The 18,494-nt window shown below is 35.7% G+C and overlaps 1 protein-coding gene across 3 annotated transcripts in view; it reads left to right on the forward strand.

Annotated features, from left to right (window-relative positions):
- LOC127879237 (protein Red-like) overlaps positions 1–18,494 on the forward strand; it is a 48,891-nt gene that overhangs the window by 4,620 nt on the left and 25,777 nt on the right. For 2 of the 3 annotated variants that reach the window (XM_052425988.1, XM_052425985.1), the window contains exon 2: positions 11,457–11,541. In XM_052425988.1, the coding sequence (XP_052281948.1) occupies positions 11,465–11,541 (77 nt within the window). In that variant the 5' untranslated portion in view covers positions 11,457–11,464. Of the gene's footprint in view, positions 1–3,966; positions 4,087–11,456; positions 11,542–18,494 lie in introns of those variants that run through there. The other variant, XM_052425987.1, reaches the window with a different exon arrangement.

Raw genomic sequence — 18,494 nt, forward strand, 5'->3', positions numbered from 1 at the left:
TGCTGTACCGGAAGAATAATAGTAAGAAGAACACCAAATATGAAAACCTTCCAGTGACAACTAAATGGCTGGAAATTGCAGTTAAACATGGACCTGTACAAAGAGTTTGTATAGGTCCCTGACTCATACTTGCAATTCTAAATTATTCCCAACTTTCGTGAGTCTAGTAAGGTAATCAGGTAGGAGTGTAGTGACACATTTGAGTTAAACCATAATGCAGCCGCAAGCGCGGAAGGACACAAACTTCGAAATGCACTTCAAAACAACACCACTTTTTAACTAATATGATATAAGTGATCCGGGTGTTTATGGAGATATTAGTATTTTGAACTGTTTTGTTAAACAATTTACGTCAACATCCAGTAATAGATTAACAGCTTTTTGGAAATGATAAATATTTAACTTGGAACAAGCAGATTTTTGTTGTTGAAATATTGTTCCCTGAGGTGTTTGATTGATTTTTACCGGGCAAAAATTAACACGTATTTAGATTTGATTGATTACTGCGAGGCGTTCGTATATGACAGAGGTGGTTCGTCAATAAAATCTATATGTATTTGGTCTTTATGTCGTATTTTGTATATGTTCATATTTCTATTTTAATTTGCAGATGAATATTTCACATACAATACGTTTTATAGAAGAAAATACATTGACACAGTGGTCAATAATGGTAAAAAATGGGTTAGACAGCTATAAGGGGAAAACAGTATTATGTTCGTAAAAAAGTAGTTATTCTTGTTCGAACCATACAGTTCATCAGAAGGTATGTATATGCCACAATGTATTGGATATTTATTATCGTCAACATAATATAAGGAATTTGTACATAACTTGTTTGTTTTCGGCATAGCTGTCTCACCCAGACTTTGGCCGGTATAACTGTAATTCTTTGCTGGTTCACTATTTAAACGAGTATCCGTGTATAAAAACACATAATAGAACATTGGTTAATGGTATCATTATAAGATAGTTATTATATTTTATCTGCCGGTAACAACCTTCGTTCATGTTCTTATGTTGTTTTTAGATTGAGAAACTAACCTGCTGATATTAAAATCGTATACAATCGCTTAATCGCATAAACACGAATATAATCATGCATATATAAGTCTGTGATTTAATTAGGATTTAAATCCTTATCAGTATAAGCTCTCTAACATATGCGCATACCAATAGGTTAAACGTCAACATGCTAAATTCATGAGCTAATTCGAGCTTGTGGCTCGATTGGTCATTGTCGGCTCGGGTACTACTTACATGTACGCCGGGTACTCTTAAGTATACTTACATGTACCCCGGGTACGGTAAATATACTAAAATGGGTTTAGGTCCAGAAAGGCCGAAAACCAAAAAGGCCGCATACGAAAAAGGCCGAATACCAAAAAGGCCCCAAAGCGTACCAAAAAGGCCAAAAAATGAACCAAAAAGGCCTTAAAGCAATTATTGTTATTATAGGTTTCAAATTTTGTTTACAAACAAATACACATAAATCAAAATGGAATTAGTCATAAAACAGGTATGAAGTTAATTATTTTCTTTATCTGTTGTTTATGTTTAAATATACATTTACGATATATACAGTCAATGTACAAGCACAATCACACAATTTATATAACAAAATATACAGTCACACTGACAAAATGTAACATACTTACATAATAATATTGTCAAACATGTGAATTCTATTTTTTATTAAATCAAATGGCGTACGACATAAAACATGTATGAAGTTTTTTATTTTCTTTATTACAAAATATACATAATTTCAATTAATTGAAAATGGAGTACGACATAAAACATGTATGAAGTTTTTTATTTTCTTTATTACAAAATATACATAATTTCAATTAATTTCAATTACATAATAATATTGTTTAACATGTGAATTCTATTTTCTATTAAATCAAAATGGAGTACGACATAAAACATTTATGAACTTTTTTTATTTTCTTTATTACAAAAAATACATTTACAAAAAAAATACATAAAATATACAGTGATCGTGACAAAATACAACAGAATTTAAACAATATACACGTGCATTACTCCAGCACAACACCGTACACTTGACCGACCTTGGCCGATGAACTCGGAGGTGGTGCATTGTTTCGCCTCATACTTGTCACATAAATTAGAGATCGAACGCGGTCGTTATAAAAACATGCTACGCAAAAATAGAAAATGTAAGTTTTGCAACGGACACGCTATAGAAAACGAGTGTCACTTTGTACTTGTTTGTCCTCTATATAGAGAAATTAGAAAGGAATATTTCTAATGTACCAGGGAATTTTAACGCTAAGTCGGTCGTTGTCGGCTATTTTTTAAAATTAATTATGTTCACATTTATTTTCTATTAAATTGCCTCTATATTATCGAAACTCGTACTAAAAAGCATGTTGATGCAGTTATTTAAAAGAGAAGTGTGTTTAAGATAAACAATATCGTTAAACGGTAATCGGTAACGCGTTTTACGACATCGGATTTTGGGCGGAAATACAACTCGGGTTCAGCCTAATATCGCTCCATTGGTCATTGTCGGCTCGGGTACTACTTACGTGTACCCCGGGTACTCTTAAGTATACTTACATGTACCCCGGGTACGGTAAATATACTTAATCGAACCCGGTCGATATTAGACTGTACCCGAGTTGTATTCCCGCCGAAAATCCTATGTCGTAAAACGCGCTACCGATTATCTTAAACAATCTTCTCTTTAAAAAAAAACTGCGTCAACATGCTTTGTGAGTATGAGTTTCGATAATATAGAGGCCATTTTACAGAAAATTGACATAAATGTTAATATATTTAATTTAAAAAAATAGCCGACAACGACCGATTAAGCTTTAAATTTCCCGGGTACGTTTTAGTATATTTACCGTACCCGGGGTACATGTAAGTATACTTAAGAGCACCCAGGGTACATGTAAGTAGTACCCGAGCCGACAATGACCAATCGAGCCCTTATATCGACTGGGTACGTTTAAGTATATTTACCGTAACCGGGGTACATGTAAGTATACTTACGAGTACCCGGGGTACATGTAAGTAGTACCCAAGCCGACAATGACCAGTCGAGCCTAATTGTGTTGGTTGAGGAATTATTCAAGCAATGCACGCTTGATAATGGGCTGAGTAGGTTCTATGAGCTTTATACGTCGACCTCTCATAGTACACGTACCAGGTCCTGTGCTCGTTTGACTTCCTTGAATGAATTATATTAATTAACTAACCTAAACAATTTACTGTAATTTAAGTCTGTAAATATATTTAAAGGGGCCTTTTCACGTTTTGGTAAATTGACAAAATTAAAAAATTGTTTTAGATTCGCAAATTTTCGTTTTACCGTAGTTATGATATTTGTGAGGAAACAGTAATATTTACCATGCTCTAAAATAGCTATCATAAGCATCTTTTGACGATTTCAAAACCTGAAAATTATGAAGCGTTGCAACGCGAAACAATTGAATAATTTGCATAGTTCTATTGTTTTCGGTATATTTGTGAAACTACGAGGATTGCTTATATAGCGTATATAATACATCCTTCATTGTATGAGCACGGATGGCAGAGTGGTCTATGTGGTAGACTTTTACTCTAGGACTCCAGGGATCAGTGATTCGAGCCCTGTTGAGGTTTACTTATTTTTTTTTGTTTAACTTTATTCCTGATTTTTACAGGATCTTTTTAGATCCAATGTTTACATTTATCAATATAAAGCATTTAATGACAAATTTCAAAACATGCCAAAATCTGTGAAAAGGCCCCTTTAATAGTAGCGAAAACGCACTTAACCTTTAAAAATATACGTAATAACGATATTTTACATTATTTAATGAATAACATTATTTACTAATTTTTTATTGAAAAAGTACATTTATGTTCAGGACAAAAATGTGATGTTAATAAAACGCCTTATTAAAATATGTTTAGTTAACAATTTTTTCGTGGCCATATTTAAATAGGACCAAATTGACTTGACGATGAATGAAGTCTCGCGAGAAGAGAGTAACGGGGTACGGAAATAACATATACATTATTTATAAAAGCAAAGAAATCCAGAAGATATTTGCAAGATGCCAGAGAGTAGGTGTTTTACTTCAGTGTTCGTTGTATTCGAAGCATAGTCGTAACAAAAGCGAAATAGATTTTTTAATGCATTTAATATCAGCTGCACAAACATAGTTTGATGAACTCTGCCATATTAGTCGGATGCAAACATTTTCGGATATGTTGATCTTATTTACAAGTAACAACTGAACTTAATTTATGACATAGTACATTTGATGAATATTAAGCAGAATAGTTAGATTTTTTGTTCATTAATGTATATAATAATGAGGAAATAACTTCCATATGTCCCTATAATATATGTTTCTTCAAATCTTCAGTAAAAATACAAATAGTTTTCAGTCTCTTCTGCTAGACAAGTTTTGTTTTAAAATCATAATAAATGTACGGGCTCTATCGTGATGGCGGGCTAGGTGGTCACCGTTGGTTAGTGTCAGACTATTTTTGAGAAATTTAAAACGATGGAATAGCTATTATGTTATATGATTGTGTGAACTGTGTGTGTTCTGAATACGGATACTTCTAGGATCTTTCTGGAAAGCTGAGTTACAAATTTGATGACTTTATTAACGATATTCTGATTGTTTCGATAACATTAAGCTTCGGTGAATAGCGCTGTTAACAGCACATAATAGCACATAGTGGGTATTATACTAGCCTTTGCTGAAACTGACTATACCTGTCGAGCCGCCCACGGTCTAGGTCACTATTTATCATCTATACTACTCAAAAAAGATTGTACGCTATGAGCACAGCAACTTCGGCTACCCCTGCATCAGCTAAAACTGATCGCAAAAGGTTTCTCTCATCTCCGATGGACGATACTGATCAAAAGAAATTGAAAGTGACATATAGCATGCTCCCTATCACCGAACACACCGGAACACATCTTGATAAAACGACGAACCAGCCTGTAAATCATTATTAACAGAGGCGGACTTTGACAAAATCAGTAAATTAGTGGCTGGTACTCTAAAGGGTGAACTTCAGTCTCTAGTTTCTTCCATTGTTGATGGTGTTTTGGGCGGCCTCAAAGCACAAGTCACTGAACTCCAGAAGGATAATTTGTTTCTTAAAGACAGGGTGGCGGTACTTGAAGCAAAGACAGACAAGGCCGAAAAATACAGTCGTCGAAATTGCATCCGGTTGTCCGGTATTATCGAAGAGCGCGATGAAAACATGGACAATAAGGTACTCGGGATTGCCAAGGATCTCGGCGTCAACCTAAATATAGCGGAGATCATCAGAAGTCACAGACTCGGCAAACCAACAAGCCTCGGCAAACCAACAAGCCTTGGTTCCGGCTCCAACAAACCTCGTCCGAGAGACATAATTGTCAAATTTGCTTCGTTTCGATTGCGCATGAAACTCCTCTCCGAGAAATAGAAACTCAATACCTGTGGTCACTGAGGTGTGTAAATAAATGAGGATCTAACGCGTACGCGCAGCCAGTTATTTTACGAAGCTCGTAAGCTCGTAAAAACAAAACATGCGAGCAGTGTGTGGACGTCAGATGGAGCCATCATTATCCGTGGAATGGACTTGCGCATTCATCGCATTGAAACCATAGGCGATTTGCAAAACCTTCAACTGTCCACTGGCGTACGCTGATCTTTTGTCGACCAGTATAGCTGTATTATTACCTGTATGAATGGGATTATAGGCGTCTTTATTAATATGGCCTATACTTACCTGATATTATAAGTTATCCCTCCTAAAAATAGACATAACTGTATGCTCTTCTGAAACATTTATCTTTACGGAAATTTTTACTTACACGATTTGGTTTGAGCAACCGAAAAGATTAGATATGGAGAGTTAGTGACGCCTTATAATTGTTATTTCTGATTTATATAGAAGTTAACAGTACAATGCTGTCATGTAATGTAAAGAATATTAGCAACTATTTGTGTTGTTCATTTTTAAAATAATTTAATTCTTGCACTTTGATAAATAAAGGCTCAAACTAATGCACCTGTTAAAATGTACTTTAATTTAATAGATCTATTAAAACATGATTATTAATATATTAATAAAATAATATACATATAATTATTTACTTTATCAATATGCAATATTGGATTTTTCAATGTAAACTAGTATTACATTAATACATTTAACACTTGATATCTACGGCATGTTTCCTTAATTGACCCAAATCATATATCTTATGTTATTTTCAAAAAGCTAATCAATTTATATCCTCACTGTTTCATACCTGTCTTGTGTATACATATTCTCACGACTTGTGATACTTGACATATGCTGTTGAATTTAATATATAATTTATATATATGAATTGTGATATAATGCTGTTGAATTTGTATGCTGTTGAATTGTATATTGTTCTATAATGCTGATGAATTTTTATAAAGTCTCATAGATAAATTGTAATATTTATACACATTAGTATTGTACAACGAAATCTTGTTCATTTACTTTTGACGCGTCCTTAGCTGTTGTAGTCGTGATTCTTTCACAATTAATTGTTGGCTATTATAGTGTTTACATATTTATATCAATTTGTTGTTAAACGTTATAGTTTATTCATTTATCTCGTGAGTCTGATATAACCACCATGTTTATTATATGAACTTCTTTATGAACTTCCTCTTCATAAAGCTTTATATTTTTTTATTTTTCTAACAGATACATATTCATTCTGTTTTTCTCTACATGGAACCGATAAGTTAACCATATTGAACCCCCCGAGAGTTTGCATGAACCTCCTCTTGTCGTCTTTGTTTGGCATGACAGCTGCTTACATGTTTATTTTGTTTCTCCTTCGTATATCATGAGTAAAAGCCAGACAAGAGTAGCTGTAATGTCCAACTTACGCATCAATTACTTGTTACTGCTAGCAATCACGTTTTATTACCTAATTGCTATCTTTAATATGCCCGTGTTTTTTAAATCTTTGGCTGTTAATATTGAAGCCACGTCGGAGTGTAATCTGACAATACAGACCCATATACGTATTTGTTCAAAGAGTCACAAAGTAATGCAAAATATCATGTTCTTTTCTCTATTGATCAAAACAGTCGCTGTGTCAACACTTTGTCTATGGCTATACTGTCTTCTACTAAGAATATCCGGCGATATCCACCCTAACCCCGGACCATCAACTAGTGATTCCTCATCATCACTAGAATCCCATTCTGAGTTATCGCTAGATATGTCCAGGGTCTTCCCCAGGCCATTTAAGCGCCCCCATTTTCTCAACTCTTCTCACAATTTGTCGATTGTTCACTATAATGTTCAAAATCTTCTTCATTAACTGGATTTGCTAACTGCAGAATTAAGATCATTCGATATCATTACTTTCTCAGAAACGTGGCTATCAGAATCCATCAGTAAAGAACAGTTGTTTATACAAGGTTTTAGCCTACCCGTCCGTCGTTATTGAACTCGTGATCCACACGGCGGAGTTGCTGTTTATGTCAAGGATGGTATTAATTTTACTCGAAGACCAGATCTAGAAATTACAAATCTTGAAGCAATTTGGTTGGAGGTTCGACCTCATTCGAATAAACAAATTCTAATCAGTACTTTTTACAGACCACCAAATTCAGATAACAATTATTTTAGCAAAATTGAAGACTCAATTGGACTGGCAATAGAAGCAGGCATCAATGACATTATAGTCTTGGGTGACTTTAATCTATACACCCAACTTGATCAAGCTGAACGTAAAATCGCCTCCATTTCGCAGCAGTTTGCACTCGATCAGTGTATACAAGATCCCACTCACTTTACTGAAACTTCGTCCTCTATTATTGATCTTATATTTGTTTCAAATAAAGAGTCTGTCATTTTCTCTGGGGTAGGTGAACCATTCCTTGATCAAATGATAAGATATCATTGTCCCGTATTCGTTATTCTTAAATTCAAAAGGCCATCCCATCTATGCTATAAACGTAAAATTTGGAAGTACGACTCGGGGAACTAAGACTCTTTTAGAAGCAACCTATCAAATATTGAATGGAATAACGTATATAGTGACAATCTTGATATTTTTACTAAAAATCTTACAAACATTTTACTTGATACAGCAGCTAAGTGTTTACCAAACAAAGACGTCACCGTCCGCCCAGCCGAACCACCATGGCTCTCATCCGAAATAAAATTAAAAATACGAAAACGAGCTTATAGGAAAGCGAAAGCAACAAATTCCCAATCTAGCTAGACTAAGTTTCGTGTACTTCGTTATGATTTAGTTTCTCTTGTCCGCTCTGCCAAATCAAATTATTACGACTCTCTTGCATGCAAACTTAAAGCCAACAATTACTCCTCACGGGATTGGTGGAAAGTTCTGAAATCTTTTCTTACAGTCAACGTTAGTAAAACATTACCCCCACTCGTCAACTGCACTGGTGAACTAGTTTTTGACGAACTTCAAAAGGCTGAAGTACTTAATGATTTCTTCGCTCAACAGACACATATAGATGAGTCTGATCACGTTCTACCGGAGTTAGCCTCCATTGCAAATCAACAGATACTTTCGTCTATAGTAATAACCGCTTGCGAAGTAAAGGGCGTTCTTATGAATCTGCCTATGGGTAAAGCTTGTGGCCCTGATGCTATAAATAACAGAGTACTACTAGAGGGAGCTAATGGACTAAGTCAACCACTCTGTGATCTTTTTAATATGTCTTTGTCGATGTCAACAGTACCAAATGATTGGAAAATGTCAAACGTTTGCGCAATATTAAAAAAAGGGGATGTTTCTATTCCCTCGAATTATCATCCAATTTCACTTCTTAATTCAATGGAAAAAGTACTAGAAAGGATTATCTTTAAACATGTATTTAACTTCTTTCGAGATTCTAATTTTTTCACAAAATTTCAGTCTGGATTTATGCCAGGTGATTCGACTGTCAACCAGCTCACGTATCTATACAATACGTTTTGTAAAGCATTAGATGATGGATTGGAGGTCAGTGTGGTGTTCTTCGACATAAGTAAAGCCTTTGACAAAGTCTGGCATCGTGGCCTCTTATTGAAACTGAAACATGCCGGTATCAAAAATAACCTTCTGAACTGGTTTCTAACTATCTCTACCAAAGGCATCAAAGGGTAGTAGTTCCCGGGGTATCCTCTTCCCAAGCGGAAATCAAGGCTTGAGTTCCACAGGGCTCCATTCTTGGTCCCCTATTATTCCTTGTATACATTAATGACATTGTAAATGACATTGAAGCTCATATCAACTTATTTGCAGACGATACTAGTTTATTTGTAGTTGTTGACACTCCTAATTCTGCAGCCGCCGTTTTAGAAAGCGTTATAGACAAAATTGCAAGATGGGCCGATACATGGTTAGTAAAATTTAACCCACTGAAGTCGGAATCCCTTATTATATCGCGTAAGAGGGACACACCCCATCATTTGCCTATCCATATGTATGATACTCCAATTCCCTCAGTCAATAGTCACACACATTTAGGCGTTGTTCTGTCAAATGATGGAAGCTGGCATTAACAAATTTAGTATATTAAATTAAAGGCCTGGTCACGCATCAACATTTTAAAAAAGCTTCGCTTCCGCATTGATCGAAGATCTCTTGAAATACATGTATGTTACTTTACGTTTATTCGACCAATTCTTGAATATGCCGATGTTGTGTGGGATAATTGTACGATGTATGAAAAAAATGAGATAGACCAAATTCCAACTGAAGCTGCCCGCATTGTTTCCGGCTGTACCAGACTTGTGTCCTCAAGGTTACTTTTTAACGAAGTTTGCTGGGAAACTCTCGGCACAAGAAGGTCAAAACATAAACTCATTCTTTTCTTCAAAATGGTCAAAGGTCTTAGTCCAGAATATTTGTCCTCACTGACCCCACAATCAGTTGGTGAGCGATCCACAAGATCGTTACGTAATTCATCCCACTTAGATGGTGTTCGGTCTAGGACTTCTTTGTACCAAAATTCCTTCTTGCCCTCAACAATTTCTGCTGATAACATATCTGATTTTAAAATGGCACTTGATATTAATAAACCTCGTAGTAATCCATTGTTTTATTATGGTAAGCAAAGACAACAAGTGTTGCACACACGTCTTAGAACTAACTGTAGTTCTCTTAAAGTGGCCTTTTCACAGATTTTGGCATATTTTGAAGTTTGTCATTAAATGCTTTATATTGATAAATGTAAACATTGGATCTTAAAAGCTCCAGTAAAAAATCAAGAATAAAGTTAAAAAAAGGAAAACAAAGTGGCCGGTACCAGGGCTTGAACCAGTGACCCCCGGAGTACTGGAGTTAGTCTGAAGTAAAAACGCATTAACCCTCTCGACTATTCCGCCGGGTATACACAGTAAAAGTATTTTATACCTTATATAAGCAATCTTCGTAGTTTCGTAAATTTAAACGACAACAACAGAACTCTCCAAATTATTAAATCGTTTCGCGTTGCAACGCATTATAATTTTTAGGTTTTTAAATCGTCAAAAGATACATATAATGGCTATATTGGACTATGGTAAATGTTCAGTAATACTGTTTCCTCACAAATATCATAACTAAAACGAAAATTTGCGAATCTGAAACAACTTTTTTCAATTTTGTCAATTTACCAACCGTGAAAAGATCCCTTTAACAAACATTTATATGATAGAAATCTAGTTCCATCGCCGCTTTGTCAATGCGGAAAAATAGAAGACACAACTCACTTTTTCTGATCTGTCCTTTACATGCAAATTTAAGATTAATTTTAGTGAGAACTATAGAACAATACACGGATATATCATTGTGCACATTATTGTATGGCAATGATAATCTTTCCCTTATAGATAATTTAGCTGTGTTTGATGCAGTCCATAGTTTCATCGAAGGCTTTGGAAGGTTCGGGATGGTATAACTGTCGGTTCTCTATTTTTTAACATTTTCTTTTCTTAAAAAATATTTCTTTGATTCTACTTTGTTTTCTTAAATACACTGTTTCAATATTTAAAAAAAAAAAAAATTGATTCCAATTATACTCACATACTTGTTTAACGTCGAATCATTATTCATTGTTTTGTGTTTAAAATGCAAATTACCATCACTATGTATGTTAATATATTACTGGGGAAAGGAACCCTACTAGCTTTGCTACCCTTCCAATCCTATAAACTCAAGATGTTTGTAACATATTGTGTACACACATTCTAGAATAAAATACCGGTATGTTTAAACCAAATGTACTGAAACAGCTTTTTGTCCAATGATAACTTTAAGTAAGCATATAAATAACATATACATAAAAAGACTATTATTTTAAATGGGCCGGTAGGTATCAGTGTTGGTATTATTAAAAATATGGTTTCATGTGAATTATTGTAAGCTAGAAAATGAGCAAATGACCAATGGTGAAATGATTTATACAATACTGTTCATTTTAATCTAGGACCAGAAATGGAGCGGATGGACAGTTTCTCAAATCCCATGGCACCCCCAGAGATGATGGATGATGACCAAATGGGGGATGACCAGTAAGTAGTTAGGCACTGTTGTAAGAAATTCAAACAAAACTCTTGCTTCGTTGTTATTTCTTTAGAAATCATGATAAAATAATTGTGTTTATATCTGGAATATATTAGGTTTTGTCTTAAAGCTTGCAGGGCACAGCCATGAGAGCAACATGGGCGATTTCTTCACAAATTAATTTCATGACGGCAAAGTGAATGTTTCCTCCTTTTAATGATTTACTTTGAGCCTGACATTGATGAAGAAAATTGCTTGAAACAGGGGGATTTTCAGCCATTAGTTGCCCCATTTACAGGTCGTGCAAAGTTGAACATTTAAATGAACAGTCAGGAGCTAGTAGACTTCTTGAAATTATACATAGATCATGCATTGATTAATGGCCTCTTTCTGGCAACCAATAACTATGCTTGAACAAAGTTAAATGGCCCATTAAAACATTGATACTAAAGAATGATCAAATGGGAAGAGGTAACCTAGCACTGGCAATAAACAGGCCTTTTTCAGTCTATTTGGGGAAAAAGTACCTAGCAAAATTGGGATTTTTTTGAGTCGCGAAATCTTTCACATTTTGAAGAATTTTAATTGACAAAAGCATTATTGGGGAAATTATTTTTCTTAACTTTTCTTATTAAATCTAATGTTTTCATTCATAGGTATTGCCCTAAAATGCTAAGATAAGTATTAGAATGTTTTTTTCCATGCAACAGTCATCGTCCACTGCTAGCGTAAGTATCTGTACTGTATGATAAAAATACAGACTTTGTTCATGTTATGCTAGAAATTCAAATAAAATACAAAGCTCGATATGTCATTTAGGATTTTTTTATGAATATTCACAGTCAAATGACCTACATTCAACATATTATTATTCAAAATTCAAGTTGCCAAATGTCTGAAGGCAACCATTTTTATTGTCATAGCCAGCTCGTCGTGTCGTCTGCGCCGTGCTAAAACCTTAACATTTTGTTAAGGTTTTTAACATTGGCTCTAAAATCAAAGTGCTTCTACCTACAACTTTGAAACTTCACATGTAGCTGCACCTTGATGAGTTCTACACACCACACCCATTTTTGGGTCTCTAAGTCAAAGGTCAAGGTCACTGTGACCTCTTAAATTTTTTTAACAAATTCTGACAAGCTTTCGCAGCCGAGCGTGGCACCTGTTATGCAGTGCTCTTGTTTGAAACATAGTACCGTTGAAAGTGAAACCAGTCCACATTTCTCTACCTCAGACCATCAATATCGATTCTCAACCAATTAACAATAATTAATACGTACACATTATAATCACTTGTTGTTTACCAGGTACATTACCTGATAATTCTGAATAATCCAGCACTATAATATTTGAAAGCAAATTCTGACAGAAAATGTATTTTAAGAATTTCATAAACCATACATGCCATAATTTTTAAGGTCCAAAGCGGGACATTCAATAAAAAATTGTCGGGACATTTGACCCAAAAGCGGGACACCTAAAACGATTTATCATTCCACCTTTACTGTAGTCAGTATAGTACTAACAAATACTCGTGATACTTTTATTCAAGACATAAAACATCTGATATGAAGCATGGAATCATAAACATAACAATGACAGTTTTATAAAATAAGACAATAGCAAACAACGAGGATAATATTCATCTTTTTATAGTACAAAATCTAGAACATTACGACAACAATACTCATTATATTCATTGCAATGGCAAACATTAACGCAGGGGAGGCTATCCAGTACAGTGAAAGTACTGGTTACAGTAAACTATCTACCGAACATTTACATCAGTTACACACGGAATGCGCGGCCGTACACATTTCATTGGTAGGTTTTTGGTGGAAGCAAACTGTCTTTGTGTTCATTTTAACTCTCAACGCCTCAACCGTATTTACACCAACAAAAACAAAAGGACAAAAGAAGTCTATGGATGCTTTACTCGAATTATTTTTCTCTAATGTTAATAATCATATATTGTTTTCTTCTTATATACACAGATTAAACTGAATTGTGAATTGTCAGGCGCTGTATTGGGGTAGTGTCAAACTGTCATGAATAACAACACGTTGTTTTTATTACAATAACACAAGACAAGATGGGTACCACTTTTACTGTTTGTTGCGATGTTTTTTAACCAGGTTTTCCCAAGGAAAAAACTGGTTATTAGATTGGCGAATGCGGGCGGGCTGGCTGGCTGGCGGGCTGGCGGAATAAGCTTGTCCGGGCCATAACTATGTCGTTCATTGTTAGATTTTAAAATCATTTGGCACATTTGTTCACCATCATTGGACGGTGTGTCGCGCGAAATAATTACGTCGATATCTCCAAGGTCAAGGTCACACTTTGAGTTCAAAGGTCAAAAATGGCCATAAATGAGCTTGTCCGAGCCATAACTATGTCGTTCATCGTCAGATTTTAAAATCATTTGGCACATTTGTTCACCATCATTGGACGGTGTGTCGCGCGAAATAATTACGTCGATATCTCCAAGGTCAAGGTCACACTTTGAGTTCAAAGGTCAAAAATGGCCATAAATGAGCTTGTCCTGGCCATAACTATGTCATTCATTGTGAGATTTTAAAATCATTTGGCACATTTGTTCACCATCATGGGACGGTGTGTCCCACGAAAGAATCACGTCAATATCTCCAATGTCAAGGTCGCCACGACTAAAAATAGATTTAAAAAAAAAAAAAACTTACAAAGGGGGTTAATTTTTTTTGGTCATTTCAAAAGTTCAGTTTGAGTTTTCTCCCTTTATCAGATTTTTTTTTCACAATGAAAACCTGGTTTTGTGACAATTTTGTCCCTTGTTTAAGCATGTATCCATGCGCAGTTTGTTACTTGTCAATTGTCGCGGCTTAATTGGAGTAGGGTCAAACTGTCATGTATAGCACCTCGTGGTTTTTAGCTTTATTGGAGTAGGGTCAAACTGTCATGCATAGCACCTCGTTGTTTTTATTACAATTACACCCAATTACACTAGACAGGATGGGTATCACTTATTGGACTGTTTGTTGCGATTATGGTATATTGCACATTCGGATTATCCCGCTATTTATGAACTAAACATTGAATGTAAAAGACTCATTAATGACGTAGAGTTAATTTTACAAAACAATTGTTTTGTAAACCGTTTCAAATACAAAAATAAACACATTTTCAACATTTATTTCATTATAATACAACTATCTGGAGAAGCGCCCCCCCCCCTCCCCCCCCCCCCCCCCCCCCCCCCCCCCCCCCCCCCCCGGAGAACTGCCCCCCGGAGAACTGCCCCCTTATTTTAAAGGTGGCGGAGAGGTGCCCCCCCATCAAATCGATAGGGGCGGAGAACTGCCCCCCTGTCAGAATTTAGTAGGCGGATATCTGCCCCAGCCCCCCCCCCCCCATCAAATCTGTTGGGGCGGAGAACTGCCCCCCCCCCCCCCTCCCCCCCCCCCCGGTGTCATATTAGTTATTATTTACGTAGTGAAAACAATACTTACGGGTAATTTTACGTTATCGCCGTACACATTTTATCCGGTTACAATTTAATTTCAGTACAAGTCTATCACCATTTATCGAACTGAATAACACAAATTGTGATTTCTTGTCGCACCTTCAACGCCTCCACGTAGAATTGGTCGTTGACGTGGACGTGATCTGTTGAGGAAATCACCCGTGTTGGCTATAAAGAAAACATCAAATGAAAATAAAACATACTTGGTTTTGCAGTAAATGTAATATTCTTTAATATTCTAATAAATACATTGGTAGTTTTTGATTCATTAAGTTATTAAATTATTTTATACTGTAGTATACTAATATTATTTATTTATTATTATTATTAATTAATTAGGGGGCACTTCTCCGGGTCATCAATTCTGACAGGGGGGCAGTTCTCCGCCCCTTATTAATCAGCATGGGGGCAGTTCTCCGCCCTATAAAAAAACAGTGAGGGGGCAGTTTTCCGCCCAGTGAAAAATATTTGGGGGGGCAGTTCTCCGGGGGGGCACTTCTCCTTCCTAGAGCCGTGAATGCCTGATGAAATCAATAATTAGCCGATAAATCGCTGATAAGGTGTCATAAACAACACTGGTACACACGATAAGTAGAATCGGATTGTTAATTGGGGGCAATAAAGGGATTAGCGGGGGTAAGTGTTAGCGAAACAGCTTGAATTTTATTGGGAACCTATAGACCTTACATCTTTTTTTACGAATGTCGGGACAAATCGCCTCATATCGGGACGGCGGGACAAAGGGCCCAAAAGCGGGACTGTCCCGCCGAGATCGGGACGTATGGCATGTATGCATAAACACAACCGGCCGCCATTTGTCTGAAGTGTCAAGGTGAAAAAATTGCATTATGGAACACTCAATACAATGACATTTTACGGAGTATTCTCATTGGCACGCTTAAACAAGGCACACTGTTATATAATTAATACCTACCAGGAAACACTTTTTTCGTCTTCGGTCATTTCGGTCGAAAATTGAGTGTTTTTTTCAGAATTTGGAAAAAATATGCATATTTAGCATTGGGAATGGGTCCGACTATCTGACCCGTGAGATAGGCAGAAAAAGGCCTGAAAAATAATGAGTTGTATTTCAGGAGATACATATTTTGATGAATGCGAAATCATCGTCAGTACTAGGTGAACAATTTCGGAACGGATTTTAAAGAATAATTTATATAAAGTTCAAATTTACAATAAATAATGTGTGTGTGGTCTAATAGCATTGAGCGTTTTGGGAGAAAAGGTCTCCAAGAACTGCATATATATTTGAAAAATCAAAACGACACCTCTTTAGGCACCATTTTGACAGTCTTCCTTTCAATGTATGTATCTCCGGAAGTACAACTTATGATTTTAAGCGTATCCCTATTGGGGACTCATAAGTTGGTTTACCAGGTGTGAATGAGATTTTAAATGAATTTGCAATTTAAAACAAATATTTGTAACAAAATATAAATTTTATTCAATGTTTAGTGCTTAAAATTTACCAGGAAGTAAAAAGATACTGAGCATTACTGGTTTTGTTTTGATTGAAGTTTTATTTAAAGGGGCCTTTTCACATTTAAGTAGAATGACAAAATTAAAAACAATTGTTTCAGATTCGCAAATTTTCATTTTAGTTATGATATTTGTGAGGAAACAGTAATACTGAACATTTAGTAAATTACCATGCTCTACAATAGCCATTATATGCATCTTTTGATGATTTAGAAACGTGAACATTATAAAGCTTTGCAACGCGAGACTATTGAATAATTTGGAGAGTTCTGTTGTCGTTATATTTTGTGAAACTATGAGGATTCCCTATATAAAGTATAAAATACATCATGATCCTTCATTGTATTAGCACAGATGGCCAAGTGGTCTAAGTGGTATACTTTTTACTCCAGGACTCCAGGGGTCAGTTGTTCGAGCCCTGTTGAGAGTTACATTTTTTTTCTTTTTTATGTTTTATGGTTTGTGTGTTGGTTTACGTCAAACTTTAACATTGGCCATAAGTTTTGCAATATTGAAGATAGGAACTTGATATTTGGCATGCATGTGTATCTCGTGGAGCTGCACATTTTGAGTGGTGAGAGGTCAAGGTCATCCTTCAAGGTCAAAAGTCAAAGTCAAAGGTCAAATTTTGCAATATTGAAGATAGCAACTTGATATTTGGCATGCATGTGTATCTTATTGAGCTGCACATTTTGAGTGGTGGAAGGTCAAGGTCATCCTTCAAGGTCAAATGTCAAATATATGGGGGGACATAGTGTTTCACAAACACATCTTTTTATGTCCCCCACCACTATAGTGGGGGACATATTGTTTTTGCCCTGTCTGTTGGCTTGTGTGTTTGTTTGTTTGCCCCAACTTTAACATTTGCAATAACTTTTGCAATATTGAAGATAGCAACTTGATATTTGGCATGCATGTGTATCTCATGGAGCTGCACATTTTGAGTGGTGAAAGTTCAAGGTCATCCTTCAAGGTCAAAGGTCAAATATATAGCTTCAAAGCGGCGCAAAAGAGGACATAATGTTTCTGACAAACACTATCTTGTTTAATTTTATTCTTGTTTTTTTACTTGAGCTTTTTAGATCCAATGTTTACATGTCGTAATATAAAGCATTTAATTACAAACTTTAATACTTTACAAAATCTGTGAAAAGGCCCCTTTAATACACCTGTAAAGGATTTTCAGTACCATCAAAATCAATGGAAAATGACAAATGAGAAAAATGTAGGTTTTACATACTTAACATGTTTTATTATAAATGAAATGCAGGCTTTTGAAAACTAACACCCATTTCAGCCTCTATTATAGACATTAATTCAGCAGTTATAAGGCTTATCAGTTATTTCATACACAGCAGGTTCAGTATTTAATATAATTATAATTAAACTCAGTAAAATACGTCAATAACACAACATTAACACTTTAGTGCTTGTATATTGTTTAGCTCACCTGAGCACAAAGTGCTCATGGTGAGCTTTTGGGATCACCTTTTGTCCTTCGTGCGTCGTCCGTCGTCAACATTTTGCCTTGTTAACACTCTAGAGACCACATTTATTGTCTGATCTTCATGAAACTTGGGACGAAGATTTGTCCCAATGATATCTTGGACGAGTTCGAAACTGGGTCATGTGAGGTCAAAAACTAGGTCAAATTAAAGAAAAAGCTTGTTAACACTCTAGAAGTCACATTTATTATCCAATCTTCATCACACTTTGTCAGAGCATTTGTCCCAATAATATCTCAGCTGAGTTCGAAAATGGTTCCGGTCAGTTGAAAAACATGGCCGCCAGGGGGCGGGGCAGTTATCCTTATATGGCTATAGTAAAACCTTGTTAGCACTCTAGTTGTAATGAGGATGTTGGTGCACAATGATGATGATGATGATTATGATGATGGATGTGGTGGTGGTGATGGTGCTGGTGATTATGATGATGATGATGATGATGGTGCTGGTGATACTGGTA

This window comes from Dreissena polymorpha, chromosome 4 (assembly GCF_020536995.1).
Source record: "Dreissena polymorpha isolate Duluth1 chromosome 4, UMN_Dpol_1.0, whole genome shotgun sequence".
NCBI lineage: Eukaryota > Metazoa > Mollusca > Bivalvia > Myida > Dreissenidae > Dreissena > Dreissena polymorpha.